Below are 15,092 nucleotides of genomic sequence, written 5' to 3'. Positions count from 1 at the left end.
CAAAACATTTAAGAAAATGGGAATAGGAACATACATATCGATAATTACCTTGAATGTAAATGGATTAAATGCTCCCACCAAAAGACACAGGCTGGCTGAATGGATACAAAAACAAGACCCATATATATGCTGTCTACAAGAGACCCACTTCAGACCTAGAGACACATACAGACTGAAAGTGAGGGGATGGAAAAAGATATTCCATGCAAATGGAAATCAAAAGAAAGCTGGAGTAGCAATTCTCATATCAGACAAAATAGACTTTAAAATAAAGACTATTACAAGAGACAAAGAAGGACACTATATAATGATCAAGGGAACGATCCAAGAGGAAGGTATAACAATTGTAAATATTTATGCACCCAACATAGGAGCACCTCAATACATAAGGCAAATACTAACAGCCATAAAAGGGGAAATCGACAGCAACACAATCATAGTAGGGGACTTTAACACCCCACTTTCACCAATGGACAGATCATCCAAAATGAAAATAAATAAGGAAACACAAGCTTTAAATGATACATTAAACAAGATGGACTTAATTGATATTTATAGGACATTCCACCCAAAAACAACAGAATACACATTTTTCTCAAGTGCTCATGGAACATTCTCCAGGATAGATCATATCTTGGGTCACAAATCAAGCCTTGGTAAATTTAAGAAAATTGAAATAGTATCAAGTATCTTTTCCGACCACCACGCTATGAAACTAGATATCAATTACAGGAAAAGATCTGTAAAAAATACAAACACATGGAGGCTACACAATACACTAGTTAATAACGAAGTGATCACTGAAGAAATCAAAGGGGAAATCAAAAAATACCTAGAAACAAATGACAATGGAGATACGACGACCCAAAACCTATGGGACGCAGCAAAAGCAGTGCTAAGAGGGAAGTTTATAGCAATACAAGCCTACCTCAAGAAACAGGAAATATCTCGAATAAACAACCTAACCTTGCACCTAAAGCAATTAGAGAAAGAAGAACAAAAAAACCCCAAAGCTAGCAGAAGGAAAGAAATTATAAAGATCAGGTCAGAAATAAATGAAAAAGAAATGAAGGAAACAATAGCAAAAATCAATGAAACTAAAAGTTGGTTCTTTGAGAAGATAAACAAAATTGATAAACCATTAGCCAGACTCATCAAGAGAAAAAGGGAGAAGACTCAAATCAATAGAATTAGAAATGAAAAAGGAGAAGTAACCACTGACACTGCAGAAATACAAAAGATAATGAGAGATTACTACAAGCAACTCTATGCCAATAAAATGGACAACCTGGAAGAAATGGACAGATTCTTAGAAATGCACAAACTGCCGAGACTGAACCAGGAAGAAATAGAAAATATGAACAGACCAATCACAAGCACTGAAATTGAAACTGTGATTAAAAACCTTCCAACAAACAAAAGCCCAGGACCAGATGGCTTCACAGGTGAATTCTATCAAACATTTAGAGAAGAGCTAACACCTATCCTTCTCAAACTCTTCCAAAATATTGCAGAGGGAGGAACACTCCCAAACTCATTCTACGAGGCCACCATCACCCTGATACCAAAACCAGACAAAGATGTCACAAAGAAAGAAAACTACAGGCCAATATCACTGATGAACATAGATGCAAAAATCCTCAACAAAATACTAGCAAACAGAATCCAACAGCACATTAAAAGGATCATACACCATGATCAAGTGGGGTTTATCCCAGGAATGCAAGGATTCTTCAATATACGCAAATCAATCAATGTGATACACCATATTAACAAATTGAAGGAGAAAAACCATATGATCATCTCAATAGATGCAGAGAAAGCTTTCGACAAAATTCAACACCCATTTATGATAAAAGCCCTGCAGAAAGTAGGCATAGAGGGAACTTTCCTCAACATAATAAAGGCCATATATGACAAACCCACAGCCAACATTGTCCTCAATGGTGAAAAACTGAAAGCATTTCCACTAAGATCAGGAACAAGACAAGGTTGCCCACTCTCACCACTATTATTCAACATAGTTTTGGAAGTGTTAGCCACAGCAATCAGAGAAGACAAAGAAATAAAAGGAATCCAAATCGGAAAAGAAGAAGTAAAGCTGTCACTATTTGCAGATGACATGACACTATACATAGAGAATCCTAAAGATGCTACCAGAAAACTCCTAGAGCTAATCAATGAATTTGGTAAAGTAGCAGGATACAAAATTAATGCACAGAAATCTCTTGCATTTCTATACACTAATGACGAAAAATCTGAAAGTGAAATTAAGAAAACACTCCCGTTTACCATTGCAACAAAAAGAATAAAATATCTAGGAATAAACCTACCTAAGGAGACAAAAGACCTGTATGCAGAAAATTATAAGACACTGATGAAAGAAATTAAAGATGATACAAATAGATGGAGAGATATACCATGTTCCTGGATTGGAAGAATCAACATTGTGAAAATGACTCTACTACCCAAAGCAATCTACAGATTCAATGCAATCCCTATCAAACTACCACTGGCATTTTTCACAGAACTAGAACAAAAAATTTCACAATTTGTATGGAAACACAAAAGACCCCGAATAGCCAAAGCAATCTTGAGAACGAAAAATGGAGCTGGGGGAATCAGGCTCCCTGACTTCAGACTATATTACAAAGCTTCAGTAATCAAGACAGTTTGGTACTGGCACAAAAACAGAAATATAGATCAATGGAACAGGATAGAAAGCCCAGAGATAAACCCACACACATATGGTCACCTTATCTTTGATAAAGGAGGCAAGCATATACAGTGGAGAAAAGACAGCCTCTTCAATAAGTGGTGCTGGGAAAATTGGACAGGTACATGTAAAAGTATGAAATTAGAACACTCCCTGACACCATGCACAAAAATAAACTCAAAATGGATTAAAGACCTAAGTGTAAGGGCAGACACTATCAAACTCTTAGAGGAAAACATAGGCAGAACACTCTATGACATACATCACAGCAAGATTCTTTTTGACCCAGCTCCCAGAGAAATGGAAATAAGAACACAAATAAACAAATGGGACCTAATGAAACTTAAAAGCTTTTGCACAGCAAAGGAAACCATAAACAAGACCAAAAGACAACCATCAGAATGGGAGAAAATATTTGCAAATGAAGCAACTGACAAAGGATTAATCTCCAAGATTTACAAGCAGCTCATGCAGCTCAATAACAAAAAAACGAACAACCCAATCCAAAAATGGGCAGAAGACCTAAATAGACATTTCTCCAAAGAAGATATACAGATGGCCTACAGACACATGAAAGAATGCTCAACATCATTAATCATTAGAGAAATGCAAATCAAAACTACAATGAGATATCATCTCACACCGGTCAGAATGGCCATCATCAAAAAATCTACAAACAATAAATGCTGGAGAGGGTGTGGAGGAAAGGGAACACTCTTGCACTGTTGGTGGGAATGTAAATTGATACAGCCACTATGGAGAACAGTATGGAGGTTCCTTAAAAAACTAAAAATACAACTACCATACGACCCAGCAATCCCACTACTGGGCATATACCCTGAGAAAACCATAGGTCAAAAAGAGTCATGTACCAAAATGTTCATTGCAGCTCTATTTACAATAGCCAGGACATGGAAGCAACCTAAATGTCCATCAACAGATGAATGGATAAAGAAGATGTGGCACATATATACAATGGAATATTACTCAGCCATAAAAAGAAATGAAATGGAGGTATTTGTAATGAGGTGGATGGAGTTAGAGTCTGTCATACAGAGTGAAGTAAGTCAGAAAGAGAAAAACAAATACAGTATGCTAACACATATATACGGAATCTAAGGAAAAAAAAAAAAAGGCCATGAAGAACCTAGTGGCAAGACGGGAATAGAGACTCAGACCTACTAGAGAATGGACTTGAGGATATGGGGAGGGGGTGGGGTGAGATGTGACAGGGTAAGAGAGTGTCATGGACATATATACACTACCAAATGTAAAATAGATAGCTAGTGGGAAGCAGCCTCATAGCACAGGGAGATCAGCTCGGTGCTTTGTGACCACCTAGAGGGGTGGGATAGGGAGGGTGTAGGGAGGGTGGGAGGGAGGGAGATGCAAGAGGGAAGAGAAATGGGAACATATTGTATATGTATAACTGATTCACTTTGCTATAAAGCAGAAGCTAACACACCATTGTAAGGCAATTATACTTCAATAAAGATGTTTAAAAAAAAAAAAAAAAAGACTACCAAGGATTTAAGGAAAACTTCACACAAACAATTATTGATGGCTTTAGAAAGATGAACTTTGCATTTACAAAATAAGTATAGGCGCTAAAATAGGAATGTTCAAACAACAATCTCTAATTCTTTAAAAACAAATATGATATTATAATAGGAATTAAAAATTAAGAATTAAAAATCCAGTCAAACTGTAGAAGGTAAAGAATAGAGAGAAGAGAGTGGGAGGTCCAACAGCTAAATCATCATAGATCTTTCTGAAAGAGGGAACAGAGACAACAAACTGGGGTGGCAGGGAGAGATATCAAATAAATATGTTCATTTTTTACCAAGACAATTTCCCAAAGATGAGCGACATGATTTTCCAGAAGAGAAGGAATCGCCAAGTGTCCAGGACAATGGATGAAGGAGACCCACCCCAGATTATGCCATCAATAAATTTCAAGACACTGAGGATGAAAAGAACCTAAAAACTTCCAGAGATATGAAGAAAAAGTCTGTTTTAGGAATTCAACTTTCATCAGACTTTTCAACTTTCATCAGACTTTTCAACACCAACCCTTTGAAGCCAGAAGAAAATGAGGAGCTTCAAAATCTGTCAGAAAATTATTTCTCGTCTAGAATTCTTTTTTTTTTTTTTTTTTTTTTTTTTTAATGTCTGAAACATTTATATTAACATATTTCCATACATATTTCCATACAAATACAAATATAAGATTTTTAGAAATTTCATGTAATGTCTGAAACATTTATATTAACATATTTCCATACAAATAACCCAATGAAAGTTTAGTATTAGTTGTTTTGTTTGTTTTTTTATACTGCAGGTTCTTATTAGGCATCAGTTTTATACACATCAGTGTATACGTGTCAATCCCAATCGCCCAATTCAGCACACCACCATCCCCACCCCACTGCAGTTTTCCCCCCTTGGTGTCCATATGTCCATTCTCTACATCTGTGTCTCAACTTCTGCCCTGCAAACTGGCTCATCTGTACCATTTTTCTAGGTTCCGCATACATGCATTAATATACGATATTTGTTTTTCTCTTTCTGACTTACTTCACTCTGTATGACAGTCTCTAGATCCATCCACGTCTCAACAAATGGCTCAATTTCGTTCCTTTTTATGGCTGAGTAATATTCCATTGTATATATGTACCACACCTTCTTTATCCATTCGTCTGTTGATGGGCATTTAGGTTGCTTCCATGACCTGGCTATTGTAAATAGTGCTGCAATGAACATTCGGGTGCATGTGTCTTTTTGAATTACGGTTTTCTCTGGGTATATGCCCAGTAGTGGGATTGCTGGGTCATATGGTAATTCTATTTTTAGTTTTTTAAGGAACCTCCATACTGTTCTCCATAGTGGCTGTATCAATTTACATTCCCACCAACAGTGCAAGAGGGTTCCCTTTTCACCACACCCTCTCCAGCATTTGTTGTTTGTAGATTTTCTGATGATGCCCATTCTAACAGGAGTGAGGTGATACCTCATTGTAGTTTTGATTTGCATTTCTCTAATAATTAGTGATGTTGAGCATCTTTTCATGTGCTTCGTGGCCATCTGTATGTCTTCTTTGGAGAAATGTCTATTTAGGTCTTCTGCCCATTTTTGGATTGGGGTGTTTGTTTCTTTGATATTGAGCTGAATGAGCTGTTTATATATTTTGGAGATTAATCCTTTGTCCGTTGATTCATTTGCAAATATTTTCTCCCATTCTGAGGGTTGTCTTTTCGTCTTGTTTATGGTTTCCTTTGCTGTGCAAAAGCTTTGAAGTTTCATTAGGTCCCACTTGTTTATTTTTGTTTTTATTTCCATTACTCTAGGAGGTGGATCAAAAAAGATCTTGCTGTGATTTATGTCAAAGAGTGTTCTTCCTATGTTTTCCTCTAAGAGTTTTATAGTGTCCAGTCTTATATTTAGGTCTCTAATCCATTTTGAGTTTATTTTTGTGTATGGTGTTAGGGAGTATTCTAATTTCATTCTTTTACATGTAGCTGTCCAGTTTTCCCAGCACCACTTATTGAAGAGACTGTCTTTTCTCCATTGTATATCTTTGCCTCCTTTGTCATAGATTAGTTGACCATAGGTGCGTGGGTTAATGTCTGGGCTTTCTATCTTGTTCCATTGATCTATGTTTCTGTTTTTGTGCCAGTACCATATTGTCTTGATTACTGTAGCTTTGTAGTATAGTCTGAAGTCAGGGAGTCTGATTCCTCCAGCTCCATTTTTTTGCCTCAAGACTGCTTTGCCTATTCGGGGTCTTTTGTGTCTCCATACAAATTTTAAGATGATTTGTTCTAGCTCAGTAAAAAATGCCATTGGTAATTTGATAGGGATTGCATTGAATCTGTAGATTGCTTTGGGTAGTATACTCATTTTCACAATGTTGATTCTTCCAATCCAAGAACATGGTATATCTCTCCATCTGTTGGTATCATCTTTAATTTCTTTCATCAGTGTCTTATAGTTTTCTGCATACAGGTCTTTTGTCTCCCTAGGTAGGTTTATTCCTAGGTATTTTATTCTTTTTGTTGCAATGGTAAATGGGAGTGTTTCCATAATTTCTCTTTCAGATTTTTCATCATTAGTGTATAGGAATGCAAGAGATTTCTGTGCATTAATTTTGTATCCTGCAACTTTACCATATTCATTAATTAGCTCTAGCAGTTTTCTGGTGGCAGTTTTAGGATTCTCTATGTATAGTATCATGTCATCCGCAAACAGTGACAGTTTTACTTCTTCTTTTCCAATTTGTATTCCTTTTATTTCTTTTTCTTCTCTGATTGCCGTGGCTAGGACTTCCAAAACTATGTTGAATAATAGTGGTGAGAGTGGACATCCTTGTCTCGTTCCTGATCTTAGAGGAAATGCTTTCAGTTTTTCACCATTGAGAATGATGTTTGCTGTGGGTTTGTCATATATGGCCTTTATTATGTTGAGGTAGGTTCCCTCTATGCCCACTTTCTGGAGAGTTTTTATCAGAAATGGGTGTTGAATTTTGTCAAAAGCTTTTTCTGCATCTATTGAGATGATCATATGGTTTTTATTCTTCAATTTGTTAATATGGTGTATCACATTGATTGATTTGCGTATATTGAAGAATCCTTGCATCCCTGGGATAAATCCCACTTGATCGTGGTGTATGATCCTTTTAATGTGTTGTTGGATTCTGTTTGCTAGTATTTTGTTGAGGATTTTTGCATCTATATTCATCAGTGATATTGGTCTGTAATTTTCTTTTTTTGTAGTGTCTTTGTCTGGTTTTGGTATCAGGGTGATGGTGGCCTCATAGAATGAGTTTGGGAGTGTTCCTTCCTCTGCAATTTTTTGGAAGAGTTTGAGAAGGATGGGTGTTAGCTCTTCTCTAAATGTTTGATAGAATTCACCTGTGAAGCCGTCTGGTCCTGGACTTTTGTTTGTTGGAAGATTTTTAATCACAGTTTCAATTTCATTACTTGTGATTGGTCTGTTCATATTTTCTATTTCTTCCTGGTTCAGTCTTGGAAGGTTATACCTTTCTAAGAATTTGTCCATTTCTTCCAGGTTGTCCATTTTATTGGCATAAAGTTGCTTGTAGTAGTCTCTTAGGATGCTTTGTATTTCTGCAGTGTCTGTTGTAACTTCTCCTTTTTCATTTCTGATTTTATTGATTTGAGTCCTCTCCCTCTTTTTCTTGATGAGTCTGGCTAATGGCTTATCAATTTTGTTTATCTTCTCAAAGAACCAACTTTTAGTTTTATTGATCTTTGCTATTGTTTTCTTTGTTTCTATTTCATTTATTTCTGCTCTGATCTTTATGATTTCTTTCCTTCTGCTAACTTTGGGTTTTGTTTGTTCTTCTTTCTCTAGTTTCTTTAAGTGTAAGGTTAGATTGTTTACTTGAGCTTTTTCTTGTTTCTTTAGGTAGGCTTGTATAGCTATAAACTTCCCTCTTAGAACTGCTTTTGCTGCATCCCATAGGTTTTGGGTCGTCGTGTTTTCATTGTCATTTGTCTCTAGGTATTTTTTGATTTCCTCTTTGATTTCTTCAGTGATCTCTTGGTTATTTAGTAACGTATTGTTTAGCCTCCATGTGTTTGTCCTTTTTACGTTTTTTTCCCTGTAATTCATTTCTAATCTCATAGCGTTGTGGTCAGAAAAGATGCTTGATATGATTTCAATTTTCTTAAATTTACTGAGGCTTGATTTGTGACCCAAGATGTGATCTATCTTGGAGAATGTTCCGTGCGCACTTGAGAAGAACGTGTAATCTGCTGTTTTTGGATGGAATGTCCGATATATATCAATTAAATCTATCTGGTCTATTGTGTCATTTAAAGCTTCTGTTTCCTTATTTATTTTCATTTTGGATGATCTGTCCATTGGTGTAAGTGAGGTGTTAAAGTCCCCCACTATTATTGTGTTACTGTCGATTTCCTCTTTTATAGCTGTTAGCAGTTGCCTTATGTATTGAGGTGCTCCTATGTTGGGTGCATATATATTTATAATTGTTATATCTTCTTCTTGGATTGATCCCTGGATCATTATGTAGTGTCCTTCCTTGTCTCTTGTAACATTCTTTATTTTAAAGTCTATTTTATCTGATATGAGTATAGCTACTCCAGCTTTCTTTTGATTTCCATTTGCATGGAATATCTTTTTCCATCCCCTCACTTTCAGTCTGTATGTGTCCCTAGGTCTAAAGTGGGTCTCTTGTAGACAGCATATATATGGGTCTTGTTTTTGTATCCATTCAGCCAGTCTATGTCTTTTGGTTGGGGCATTTAATCCATTCACGTTTAAGGTAATAATCGATATGTATGTTCCTATGACCATTTTCTTAATTGTTTTGGGTTTGTTTTTGTAGGTCCTTTTCTTCTCTTGTGTTTCCCACTTAGAGAAGTTCCTTTAGCATTTGTTGTAGAGCTGGTTTGGTGGTGCTGAATTCTCTTAGCTTTTGCTTGTCTGTAAAGCTTTTGATTTCTCCATCAAATCTAAATGAGATCCTTGCCGGGTAGAGTAATCTTGGTTGTAGGTTCTTCCCTTTCATCACTTTAAGTATATCATGCCACTCCCTTCTGGCTTGCAGAGTTTCTGCTGAGAAATCAGCTGTTAACCTTATGGGAGTTCCCTTGTATGTTATTTGTCGTTTTTCCCTTGCTGCTTTCAATAATTTTTCTTTGTCTTTAATTTTTGCCACTTTGATTACTATGTGTCTCGGCGTGTTTCTCCTTGGGTTTATCCTGTATGGGACTCTCTGCGCTTCCTGGACTTGGGTGGCTATTTCCTTTCCCATGTTAGGGAAGTTTTCGACTATAATCTCTTCAAATATTTTCTCTGGTCCTTTCTCTCTCTCTTCTCCTTCTGGGACCCCTATAATGCGAATGTTGTTGCGTTTAATGTTGTCCCAGAGGTCTCTTAGGCTGTCTTCATTTCTTTTCATTCTTTTTTCTTTAGTCTGTTCCGCAGCAGTGAATTCCATCATTCTGTCTTCCAGGTCACTTATCCGTTCTTCTGCCTCAGTTATTCTGCTATTGATTCCTTCTAGTGTAGTTTTCATTTCAGTTATTGTATTGGTCATCTCTGTTTGTTTGTTCTTTAATTCTTCTAGGTCTTTGTTAATCATTTCTTGCATCTTCTCAATCTTTGCCTCCATTCTTATTCCAAGGTCCTGGATCATCTTCACTATCATTATTCTGAATTCTTTTTCTGGAAGGTTGCCTATCTCCACTTCATTTAGTTGTTTTTCTGGGGTTTTATCTTGTTCCTTCATCTGGGACATAGCCCTCTGCCTTTTCATCTTCTCTATCTTTCTGTAACTGTGGTTTTTGGTCCACAGGCTGCAGGATTATAGTTTTTCTTGCTTCTGTTGTCTGCCCTCTGGTGGTTGAGGCTATCTAAGAGGCTTGATGGGAGGCTCTGGTGGTGGGTAGAGCTGACTGTTGCTGTGGCGGTCAGAGCTCAGTAAAACCTTAATCCACTTGACTGTTGATGGGTGGGGCTGGGTTCCCTCCCTGTTGCTGTGGCGGTCAGAGCTCAGTAAAACCTTAATCCACTTGACTGTTGATGGGTGGGGCTGGGTTCCCTCCCTGTTGGCTGTTTTGCCTGAGGCAACCCAACACTGGAGCCTACCCGTGCTCTTTGGTGGGGTTAATGGCAGACTCTGGGAGGGCTCACGCCAAGGAGAACTTCCCAGAACCTCTGCTGCCAGTGTCCTTATCCCCACGGTGAAACAGAGCCACCACTCGCCTCTGCAGGAGACCCCCCAACACCAGCAGGTAGGTCTGGTTCAGTCTCCCCCAGGCTCACTGCTCCTTCCCCTGGGTCCTGATGCACACATTACTTTGTGTGTGCCCTCCAAGAGTGGGATCTCTGTTTCCCCCAGTCCCGTCAAAGTCCTGCAATCCAATTCCCACTAGCCTTCAAAGTCTGATTCTCTAGGAATTCCTCCTCCCGTTGCCTGACCCCCAGGTTGGGAAGCCTGACGTGGGGCTCAGAACCTTTACTCCAGTGGGTGGACTTCTGTGGTATAAGTGTTCGCCAGTCTGTGAGTCACCCACCCAGCAGTTATGGGGTTTGATTTTACTCTGATTGCGCCCCTCCTACCGTCTCACTGTGGCTTCTCCTCTGTCCTTGGACGTGGGGTATCCTCCTTGGTGAAGTCCAGGGTCTTCCTGTCAATGATTGTCCAGCAGCCAGTTGTGATTCTGGTGCTCTCGCAAGAGGGAGTGACAGCACGTCCTTCTACTCTGCCATCTTGGTTAATCTCCCTTCAAGGTATTTCTCCAGAATTTTTTTCTTTTTTGGCCAAGCCATGAAGCTTGCAGGGACTGAGTTCCCCGACCAGGGATTGAACCCCGGCCACAGCAGTGAAAGCGCCAAGTGTCGTCTAGAATTCTATACCTAGCCAAACTTAGTTAAATATGAATTAAGACCTTTTCAGATATGTAGTGTCTCAAGACTACCCCTCAGGAAGCAACCGGAGGTTGTGCTCCCCCCAAATAAAGAGTAACATCTGGGGCTTCCCTGGTGGCTCAGTGGTTGAGAATCTGCCTGCCAATGCAGGGGACACGGGTTCGAGCCCTGGTCTGGGAAGATCCCACATGCCGCGGAGCAACTGGGCCCGTGAGCCACAATTACTGAGCCTGCGCGTCTGGAGCCTGTGCTCGGCAACGAGAGGCCGCGATAGTGAGAAGCCCCCGCACCGCGATGAAGAGTGGCCCCCGCTTGCCACAACTAGAGAAAGCCCTCGTACGGAAACGAAGACCCAACACAGCCATACATACATACATACATACATAAATAAAAAAAGAATGTAAGCAGACAAGAATAGCATTAAAAATAATAATAATTAAAAAAAAAAAAAAAGAGTAACATCTGGGGCTTCCCTGGTGGCGCAGTGGTTAAGACTCCGCCTGCCAATGCAGGGGACACGGGTTCGAGCCCTGGTCCGGGAAGATCCCACATGCCGTGAAGCAACTAAGCCTGTGCGCCACAACTACTGAGCCTGCGCTCTAGAGCCCGCGAGCCACAACTACTGAGCCTGAGCTCTAGAGCCTTCAAGCCACAACTACTGAAGCCCGTGCGCCTAGAGCCCGTGCTCCACAACAAGAGAAGCCACTGCAGTGAGAAGCCCCCACACTGCAACAAAGAGTAGCCCCCGCTCGCCGCAACTAGAGAAAGCCCGTGCGCAGCAACAAAGACCCAATGCAGCCAAAAATTAACTAATTAATAAAAAAATAAATAAACACAATGTAAATCCTCAATATTGATCTAAATAAAATTACAATACAAGCCTATTAGAATGACTAAAAAAAAGGTAAATGCTGGAAATGATATGGAACAAATGGACCCTCTCATTCATTGCCAGTGAGAATGCAAAATGGGTGCCAGCCATTTTGGAAACGTTTTACAGTTTCCTACAAAACTAAATATACGCTTGCCGCATGACCCCACAATCCCACTGCTAGGTATTTACCTAAGTAAAAGGAAAACCTATGTTCACACAAAACTTGTACATGAACATTTATAGTGGTTTTATCTATAACTGCCAAAAAACTAGAAACAATCCAAATGTTTCTCACTTGGTGAATGGACAAACCGTGGTACCTCCATGCAATGGACAACTACTCAGCAATAAGAAGGAACAAACACTGCTACACACAACTGGGTGGACCTCAAATGCCTTGTGCTAAGTGAAAGAAACCAGGCTCAAAAGACTACATACTGGGGAATTCCCTGGAGGTCCAGTGGTTAGGACTCTGTGCTTCCACTGGAGTGGCCTCTGGTTCAATCCTTGGTCAGGGAACTAAGATCCCACAATCCTGCTGCACAGCCAAATAAATAAATAAAAGACTACATACTGGATGTTTTTTTGTTGTTGTTTATTTATTTATTAATTTATTTTACTTTTGGCTGTGCTGGGTCTTTGTTGCAGCGCATGGGCTCAGTACTTGCCCCATGGCATGTGGAATCTTAGTTCCCCGACCAGGATCGAACCCGCGTTCCCTGCATTGGAAGGCGGATTCTTAACCACTGGACCACCAGGGAAGTCCCTGGATGTTTCCATTTATATGACCATCTTGCAAAGGCAAAACTATGGGAACAGAAAACTGCTCACTGGATGCCAGGGGCTGGGAGTGGGGGAAAGGTTGACTATAAATGAGTATGGGGGAATTTTTTGAAATGATGAAACTCTTCTGTGTCCTGGTTGTGGTGGCAATTATACAATTGCATACATTTGTCAAAACTCACAGAACTGCACACTAAAAAGGATGGATTTCACTCTGTATAAATAATACCTTAATTTTTAAAAAATGAGTGAAAAGAGCCCACTGTGTGGGAGAAGAACTTAAAAGCCAAAATGAGGACTTCCCTGGTGGTTCGGTGGTTAAGAATCCGCCTGCCAATGCAGGGGACACGGGTTCGAGCCCTGGCCCGGGAAGATCCCACATGCCGCGGAGCAACTAGCGCATGTGCCACAACAACTGAAGTCCGTGCGCCTAGAGCCTGTGCTCCACAACGAGAGAAGCCACCACAATGAGAAGCCCGCACACCACAACAAAGGGTAGCCCCCTCTCGACGCACCTGGAGAAAGCCCGCGCACAGCAGCGAAGACCCAACACAGCCAAAAATAAATAAATAAATAATAAAAATTAATTAATTATTTTTAAAAAAGCCAAAATGATATAAAAGTCAGCAAAAAAGCAAAAATGATACTTAAAATTTTTTAACAACTGAAGATGTCATTACTCAGAATAAAACATTTACAATGCCAAAAACTAGGATATAACTATACTGGAAGACTAGAGAAAGGTGAGATGTATGCTGGAGGTGGCAGTAAGTGTGCAGCTGTTACGAGAGCTAAATCCTCATCTTTCGTTGTAGGAATTCATTGGATAATGTTTAAATCTGAAAAATTGAGACAAAGCAGGATAAACTTCCTATTTAGAACCATGGAGGCAAAATCAAAGGCTTCAGCTAGGGCTTCCCTGGTGGCGCAGTGGTTAAGAATCTGCCTGCCAATGCAGGGGACACGGGTTCGAGCCCTGGTCTGGGAAGATCCCACATGCCGCGGAGCAACTAAGCCCGTGAGCCACAACTACTGAGCTTGCGCGTCTGGAGCTTGTGCTCCGCAACGGGAGAGGCCGCGACAGTGAGAGGCCCGCGCACCGCGATGAAGAGAGGCCCCCGCTCTCCGCAACTGGAGAAAGCCCTCGCACAGAAACGAAGACCCAACACAGCCAAATATAAATAAATAAATAAATAAATTTATAAAAAAAAAAAAAAAAAGGCTTCAGCTAGAAAATTGGAAGCTGGAAAGACTCCCACCCTGGGTTGTGGGAATCATGGGTGAAGAGGATTGGGACAAAAGACAGCTAGTTTTTTGTTTCAAGTCTGAAAACTTTGACTCCTTGAACTATGTATATGTATATCTTTGATGACAATAAAACTTTTAAAATGAAAATTTGGTTAATTAAAAAAAAAAAAAAAGGAAGCAACATAGGACTCTGTCTCTAAGGCACCTGCCAACATGGGTCTTCTTAGGGGCTCTCCAACCTCTGAATAGTCCCTCCCTAAATATGTAGCGCACACTTCTCAGTGTTGCTGGGTCACAGATAAGCTCATCCCCACGAAAGGCCTCTCTTGCCAACAGCACTAGATGGAGAGCAGGAGGCCTCCAGAGAGCAGGTATGTGGCTCTGTCCCGTCACCTTGGGCAGCCTGGGTCTAGTCACCGTTCCTCTGGGAGCCTACGTTTCCTCCTCTATAAAGTGGGAGCTGCTGGCTTGATGCGAGGTTTCAATAGACGGGCAACACCTAATCCAGCACGTGGCCCTTAGTGGGCATCCAGTGTCCATTTGTGTTTTCCTGACAGAGGGCTGGGAGTAGGGGCTTCTGCCATAGGTTCCTGGACCTGGGACATTAAAGAGGGTATGTAACCCCAGGCAGGTGTCCTGCTCACCACCACCCCATTCACATATCAGTGTAGAACCATATTCCAGGGCTACTCACATGCATTAGGGGTCATCTGTTCCTTTAGGTTTGTCTAGGTCACTGCTACGGAGCCCTGAGGTGACCATACAGCCAGCCCATGGGGGGTGGGACCTCTGTTTGACACTTTGCCAGGAACACAGGGAATTTCTCCAGAGCCCTCACATTCTCACACACACACACACACACACAGTTGACCATTTGAGATCAAGGAGTATGACCTCTTTTTTTGCTACAGTGAGACGGTCCCTCTAAACTCTGACAGAGGTCCCTACCTGTGATGATTCCCCAGCAATCTCATGGTCAGGGGCTGTTTTCCCCACACACCCCTGAAAATAGTAGTACACCACTCCTGCAGGTAGATGAAGAAAGACTAGTTA

General features: G+C 40.3%; 1 protein-coding gene across 1 annotated transcript in view; it reads right to left on the bottom strand.

The window, feature by feature from the left end:
• Window positions 1–15,092, bottom strand: part of LOC132373627 (uncharacterized) — a 39,592-nt gene that overhangs the window by 4,105 nt on the left and 20,395 nt on the right. Inside the window, exon 5 of the mRNA XM_059937092.1 lies at window positions 14,988–15,064. Within this exon, the coding sequence (XP_059793075.1) occupies window positions 14,988–15,064 (77 nt within the window). The remainder of the gene's footprint in view (window positions 1–14,987; window positions 15,065–15,092) is intronic.

The sequence above is a fragment of the Balaenoptera ricei genome, chromosome 10, assembly GCF_028023285.1.
Source record: "Balaenoptera ricei isolate mBalRic1 chromosome 10, mBalRic1.hap2, whole genome shotgun sequence".
Taxonomy (NCBI): domain Eukaryota; kingdom Metazoa; phylum Chordata; class Mammalia; order Artiodactyla; family Balaenopteridae; genus Balaenoptera; species Balaenoptera ricei.
This window is presented reverse-complemented; position numbering and strand designations above follow the sequence as displayed.